This window comes from Anomaloglossus baeobatrachus, chromosome 11 (genome assembly GCF_048569485.1).
Source record: "Anomaloglossus baeobatrachus isolate aAnoBae1 chromosome 11, aAnoBae1.hap1, whole genome shotgun sequence".
Lineage (NCBI taxonomy): Eukaryota > Metazoa > Chordata > Amphibia > Anura > Aromobatidae > Anomaloglossus > Anomaloglossus baeobatrachus.
The window spans coordinates 101,231,027-101,238,656 of record NC_134363.1 but is presented as its reverse complement, the minus strand read 5'-3'; the positions used below and the strand labels follow the sequence as shown (position 1 = coordinate 101,238,656).

Genomic DNA, 7,630 nt, shown 5'->3' with positions numbered 1-7,630 from the left:
CTTTCATGGATTTAAATGATTTAATGAGCATTATGTTTTAATGCAAGATCCTCCATATTTTGTTTGTGGAAACTGGACACCTCTTTAGTAATCACCTTACATTGCATAACCTAGTATTAGACTGTCCGGCCAAAGACGTAGCTAAATGGAGCTCTTTCTATAACCAGCACTGTTTAGGGACCTGCAATAATCATGAGTATTCCGAAGCCTTTTTATGCTTTTTGTGATGTTTCCTCTAAAAAGTTCTGCCAGGAGCTGCCACCGCACAGACCTTATGACTGCACCATAAGGTTGAAGCTAGAGGCCAAGTTGCCCAAGTGCAGATTGTATAATTTGTCAGGCCCTGACAGACACGCTCTCAAGGACTAAATAACAAATATCACATTAAGCTGCCTTAATCCCGTGGCTGCTGTTGTTTTTTTTGTCAAACAGAAGGATGGTGGACTGTGTCCACGTCTGGATTTCCACAAGCTTAACCAGATTTCGGTTCACGACCTATATCTGATGCCACTCAATCCGGACCTATTTAACCAGATTTCTGGGAGTGGTAGTATCGGCGCTCAGTACAGAGGTGGAATCTGTGATTGCAAAAGCTCAGGATGAGGCACCATCAGGGGTACTAGCTATCAAGTCATTTGTTCTGCTCCCACTCCCTTCCCCTACCTACTCCATAGAGTAAGATATGAGATGTAACCTGCTACCTCACTGTGAGGTTAGTCTAACTTGCTTTGATGAAGATTGATTTGAGTTGATTTTCAGAGTGGATGATGAGTTTAGGAGTTGGAAAATGTGGAGAATGGGCTCATAAGTGGAGAATATAATCAGAATTTTTCGGACTATAAGACACATTTTATACCCCCAAATTTAGGGGAAACTGGGGGTGTGTCTTCTAGTCCAAAATGTACCTGGCTTGCTGTGGGTGGCGACAGTGGCAGTGGAGCAGGGTAACAGGAGGCAGGAGCAGAGTCGCTGCTGCAGGAAGCCAGCAGCTGCAGAAGTGGGGTGATCACGTGTGTCCGCCATTAAAGAAAATGAATATTCACTGCTCACCATGCCCATAATTCCACCCAAGTCTCAGCACCAATGTCAATGATAGTAAAAATTTTCACAGTCATTTACTATCATTGACATTGGTGTTGAGACTTGGGTGGAATTATGGGCATGGTGAGCAGTGAATATTCATTTTGGATTTGCTGACAATTGACTGAGGGCACATCGTAGTGATGTCACATGCTGCCCATTGCTTACACGCCATAGTGAGTTACTGGCATCAGAAGAGGATGCTGGTGGAGTGGAGGGAAGGTGAGTAGAATAATTTAATTTTTTATGTGTTAAAAAAATGGCATAATGGGAGCTATATATACCAGGATGGGCCCATGATGGAGGACAAATATACCAGGATGGGCCCATGATGGGAAATATGTGTAATGGTACAATAGAGGAAGCTCTGCTACACTGGTGTATAGGTGCTCAGAGGTAATAATAACAGCAAAAATAGAGGATAACCTCGGCACACTAAGTCTCCCAATAAGAGTAAAAGTCACACCAGATAGTAATGCAAATTAATTCTTTATTAGTCCTTTTTGGAAAAGTTGCTTATATGTTTTGTGTCCAAATCAAAAATACAGACGTTTCGGCCTGAGCCTTCGTCAGATTGGACTTATCTGAATATAATGAAAAGAATAACAATAATCAATATCACACAAGAGTGAGAGGACAATAGTATACAAATGTATTCGTACAGTTAGGATGCAACAATAGTACAAAATTTACAAATAAACAAGACTGATGCCATAATACAGGATAAGGTAATTACAGTGTCATCATGTAAAGAGGGTCAGAGTAAGCTGTTGAAATTATAAGGGACATGACATCCATGAAGACTATAGTGCAGAGGTGAAGGATTACACTATACTTGGCAGAGCTGATGGGTAGACCGACCTTAGAGAAGAAATAGAGAGAAAGATGAAGAGAAGAAGGAAGAAGGAAGAAAAGGGGAGAAAAGAAGAAAAAAGAAAAAAAGGAAGGGAAAAGAAAGGAAGAAAAAGAAAGAGAAACAGCGGCTGTGGAAAATGAGCAGGTAGTATGTATGACTCACCAGATATACATATATTAGCAATAGGTGCGTCAGTCAAGAGAGCTGGATAAATGCGTCAATCAAGAGAGCTGGATAATGTAAAACAGCTTATTCTGTTGTGTACATCGCTATGAGGAAAAACACATATGTTAAGCAAGGGACCACACAGACCCAGTAATTAACTGATAGTTATATGGCAGTGTCGGGTAACATAAAATACCTGTTACTAGATGGCCTAATGAGGTAATGTAGTACCGACAAATACTGGTCAAGTGATATAATGTCACAGGCTAGGGGTACTAGGAAGGAGCGTCTGGTATAAGCCACACTATAATGAAAACATACATGATAATTGTCATATAACATACCATGAGGTAGATTTCTGTGAATGGGCATAGTGCATATATTAACATAGAGTACCTGTGTAGTATCTTTGCTAGTATGGCACAACCATCCGTGCTATTAAGGTTTGCTAAGACGTTTTCCACAATACGTATCTATGAATAGTGTGCTGTGGAATACAAATGATCATGTAGGTGGTGTACACGGAGTGGTAAAAAGCAAATATTAAGAGCAATATTACCTATGCAAATGGCCAAGGGTGAGTATAGCCGGTAACATCGGCTGAACAATGCAACAGCTTATTCTGTTGTGTATATCGCTAAGGGGAAAAAACTATATGTTAAACAAGGGACCACAAGGACCAGGTAAATAACAGATAGGTATATGGCAGTGACAAATAATGTAAAATACCTGTGGCTAGTAGGTCAATTAAGGTAATATTGCACCGCCAACACTGATCAGGTGCTGTGATGTCTCAGCCCAGGTATGCTAGGAAGGATGAATAGAATGCGTCTAATATGAACCACACTAAAATGAAAAACGCCAAAATGAAAATACAATGATAATTGTCACTAAGACCATCATAGAATAAATCTCTGTCTGTAGGCATAGTATATACTGGCATACCTGTGTAGTTGCCTTGCTCTTATAACATTGGCACTCGTGATGATCGGAGTAGCTTAAAACATATTCCACAGTGTGCACCTCTAAATAGTGTGCTGTGGGACACAGATAATCATATAAGCTGTGCAGACTAAGAAACTTTGCAGCAATTATTAGGAACAATATTACCTATATGGATGGCCAGGAGTGAATGCAGCCGGTAGCACCGGAAGGATTACAGGCCAAGGTCCTAGTATGATGAAAGGAAGAGATGTAGATAATATAGAGGATAAGAATCAAAGCCAAGAGGTAGGAGAGAGACAGAGGGTCGGTTGCCATTACTCACCTCGCCGCTGTGGACGTGCGTTCAGTGCTTGCGTGCTCCTGTGCAGTGAGCTATGCCCAGCGTGCGAGGGTTCTTGTAAGAGGTGTGGGTGGGACTATCAGATCACTTCCTGCTTGTGGAACGCAGGAAGTATGGAGGTGGAACGCACACCGCGCATGCGCAGTGTGCGCTACACCTCCAGAAGTGTATCTGGGCGTGACTAAAGTAGCGTCCACATGGTGTTGCTAGGCCAATGCAGTGTGAGGGGAAAATCCATTATATTAGTGCAGGGAAAGTCTGGAAGAGCCGCTGCCAGGTTCTCAAGTGCCGTATACGTTTTATGGGTAGTAGTGCAGTAATTCTCAATGGTGCTGATAAGTGCACTATTTCAGTGATGTTTAACGTTTCTGTGAAGAGAAAGAATCAGATTAGTATATAGGATTTCACCAGAGGAACTTATAACTGGATATAACCTGTGTAATCATAAAACTGGATATAGCATGTGTAGACAATAGAGAAGATACATACACATATATTTATATGATTATTATAATAATTCAATTAGGAACAAGTCAGTCACGAGTGTGTATTTACGGAGATCGTCATATGGACCCAAAAGGTGGAACTAGATATATGTGTCGCAATATGAAGTAATGCTCCAAATATCAAGACCAACTAGAAAAACCAAGAAAGACTGGGATTAAGGGAAAACTAGTAGTGACCTAAAATGATGTCTCATATTTACGGTTAAGTCCGTGGGGTTCCAATGTGCCTAAGGTATGTATCCACCAGGCTTCTCTGTCAAGTAACCTCTTGACTCTATTGCCACCCCTCCGCATGCTTTCGACCTGGTCAATGACCTGGAACTTAAGTTGAGAAATTTGATGTCCAGCATTGCGGAAGTGATGGGGTATGGGCAACAAGGTGTTGCCACATCTGATGTCAGATTTGTGTCGACTTATGCGGTCTCGGACATGCTGGGTGGTTTCCCCAACATATCCGAGACCGCACGGACACTTAATGTAGTACACCACAAAGGTACTCTCACATGTATAAAAACCTTGTATCTGAAATTTCTTACCCGTTCTACCATGCGTGAAAGTGTTACCCCTAGTTACGTTGGCACATTGTGCACAGCCCAGACAGGGGAAGGTGCCCCTCTGCTGAGTATCTAGAAATGTCTGGCGTGAAACAGCTCTCATGGAGCCTATGTCAGCCCGTACCAGTTTGTTCCTTAGATTCGGGGATCTCTTATGGCAGAAAAGAGGTGAACTCTGGAAGGCCTCAATTTTTGGATACGCCGTTTTGAGGAGGGGCCAATGTTGACTAATAATCTTCCTAACCATAGGTTGGAAGGGGTGATACGTCGTGACACATGCCACCTGACTCTGACATGTGTTGTTACGTTGAGTTGAGGAAGATTTTGTAGCAGCTATGTGTTGTGGGTAACCCCTCTGTACAAATTTCTGGCTCATCTCCTCATGGCGTAATGCCCTCGTTTCTGGTTTGCTGACGAGTCTGTCTACACGGGTATGCTGCGATATGGGTAGGGCTCTTTTAACATGCTTCGGATGGTTACTGGTATAAAAGAGGAGGCTTTTCCTATCAGTAGGTTTGACAAAGATGTCAGTCGCAAGAAGGCTGCCATCCTCTTTTATAACCAGACAATCAAGGTAGTTAATCTGATGTAGGTCATGGTGGAGAGTGAAAGTGAGTCCAGGCATAAACCCATTAAGGTCGGAAAAAAATCCAAGAAGAACATCAAGTTCCCCATCCCATACCAAGAAGACATCATCGATATATCTTCGCCAAAGTAAGGCGTGTCTATTGATGAGTGGGTTGGGATGGATGAACTGGTCCTCAAAGGAGGCCATGAAGATATTAGCGTAAGGGGGTGCCATGTTAGAGCCCATGGCGGTCCCCCTACGCTGTATGTAATACTGGTCCTGGAATAGGAAATGATTTTTCTCAAGTACAATCTTTAGAAGATCAAGGCAGAATTCTTGATTATTAGCTGGTAGAGTTGTAAATTCGTTAAGGAACCACTGTACAGCTTTGATACCCTCATCATGTGAGATGCTAGTGTACAAGCTGTTCACATCGAGTGTTACAAGGTACGCATTGTGTGGAATTTGGTGGAGGTTTCTAATTATGTCAAGGAAATGGGAAGTATCCTTTACATAAGAAGGTATGAGAGGTATAAAGGGTGAGAGTATTTTGTCAATCGTTTTAGCCAATGGGGAGAGCACGGAATCTGTAGACGCTACAATGGGTCTACCAGGAGGGCGAGTGAGGTTCTTATGGATCTTGGGCAACGTGTAAAAGACAGGAACAGTAGGATGTGAATTAATTAAGAAGCTGGCCAGTTTCTGGTCTATAGTGCCCAACTGTAAGTACCTAGTAGATAGATTTTGGATAAGAATAGAGATGGATGGTGTTGGATCCCTTGGTACCGGTTCATAGGTACTGGTGTCGGATAGTTGCCCTAGGATCTCACTAATATAATAGTCACGATCTAATATTACAGTAGCCCCGCCTTTGTCGGCTGGTTTAATTACAATATTGGTGTTCTCTTTCAAACTCTGAATCGCTCTGGATTCCTCAATACTAAGATTATGATTCAAGTGAAACTCACCCTTATTTATCTTTGTGTTTAATGCATCAATATCACTCGAAACCAAAGATATAAAGGTCTCAACAGGGTGGTACTGTCTGGGTGGCATGTATGAACTGGCCGTGATCTACCCAAGATCCTTTGTATTAAAACAGACAGCATCACCCGGTGGAGGACCCGTAACATTTTTGTTGGTATCAAAATGCACTCTTAACCTCAAAGACCTAAAAAATCGGTTAAGTTCTTGTTCCACCTGAAAAGTGTCATACCTAGAGGTGGGACAGAAAGACAACCCCTTCTGCAATACTAGGTGTTCCGCCGGTGACAGGTTATAGGAGGAAATATTGAGGACAAGGTTGGTGTTACCTGAGACTGAGTCCATATCCGGCCTTCTCTGTTGTTGGAGTACCTTTCTCCTCCCCTGCCCCCGCCTGGTTTTCTTGTAGGTGGTCTGCGTGGTTCTAAAAAACTTTGTTGTTGACGGGGTGATCCATAGTCTCCATCGGAATCGCTGGTGGATGCATAGCCTCCAAATCTGTAGGGGCATTGGAAGCGGGAGCCATCCCCAGATCGCCATCTATATACTGTGCCCTTGGTATAATCTTCCTGGTCTCTAAAGAATTTTTGTCGTTTCTTAGTTTCCAGGTTAGTACGGAAGTTTGTTATGAAGTCGTTTGTCTTAGCTTTTAGTTGGTCAAGATCAGAGGCTGATAATGATTGTTTAAGTTGTTCCTCAGTGGATAGAATGCTATCTGTTATTTGTTGGATCTCCTTCTGAAGAAACTCAATAGTGAGTATAATGTCCATAGAACATTTATTTATTATGGCTTCAAACTTGTCGCAGTAAAGAGGATTCTCAGAAAAAAGAGTGGGTCTGAGGGAGACCCTCAGGCCTCTGGGTATGCTCTTCGTGCGGTGGTACTCCGCTATAGTAACCAGATGTAAATCAAGTGCTACTTGTCGTTGTAATTCTTTCTCGTAATCTCTGCCCCGAAGTTCTTCCGGAGGTGTTGCCAAAAATTTGTTAGATGTGGTTACTTTAGACACGATGGTTGAAGATTCCTCATCATTGTATGAAAACGTGGAAAAATTTGTTTGTGACATTTGTAGATATATACGTAGGAAATGGGAGACCAGGAGCTAGAGCCAAAATGAGAAGTACAATAGAGGAAGCTCTGCTACACTGGTGTATAGGTGCTCAGAGGTAATAATAACAGCAAAAATAGAGGATAACCTCGGCACACTAAAGCTGGTGTCACACATAACGACGACGACAACGACGTCGCTGCAACGTCACCATATTCTGTGACGTTGCAGCGACCTCAACAGTGACGTCGCTGTGTGTGACACATAACAACGATCAGACCCCTGCTGCGAAATCGTTGCTCGCTCCTGAATGCTCGAAGTCATTTTTGATCGCTGCTATCCCGCTGCGCCATGCTGATAAGCTGATAATCCTTGTGTTTGACACCGCAGCAGCAACGCTACGCTACGTCTGAAACCACACAACGACCGTCGACGTCGCTATGATCGCTGCTCCGTCGCTGCTTTTTCTAACATGTTTGACAGCTTACTAACGATCATCTATGGTCGCTGCTACGTCACAGAATATGGTGACGTTGCAGCGACGTCGTTGTCGTCGTCGTTATGTGTGACCCCAGCTTAAGTT

At 42.9% G+C, this 7,630-nt stretch overlaps 1 protein-coding gene across 2 annotated transcripts; it reads right to left on the bottom strand.

Annotated features, from left to right (window-relative positions):
* Positions 1-1,668: 1,668 nt before the first annotated feature.
* Positions 1,669-7,247, bottom strand: LOC142256301 (uncharacterized). 2 transcript variants are annotated; one of them, XR_012727512.1, is made up of 3 exons: positions 6,328-7,247; positions 3,047-3,754; positions 1,669-2,205 (listed from the first exon to the last, which is right to left on the bottom strand). XR_012727512.1 is itself a non-coding variant. In XM_075327916.1 (2 exons), exons 1-2 carry the CDS (start codon positions 7,063-7,065, stop codon positions 3,746-3,748), a joined length of 747 nt encoding a protein of 248 aa, XP_075184031.1. In that variant the 5' UTR covers positions 7,066-7,247; the 3' UTR covers positions 1,669-3,745. The 2 variants fall into 2 exon arrangements, 1 of the variants encoding a protein (XP_075184031.1); XM_075327916.1 differs by having other exon boundaries at positions 1,669-3,754.
* Between the last annotated feature and the right edge of the window lie 383 nt (positions 7,248-7,630).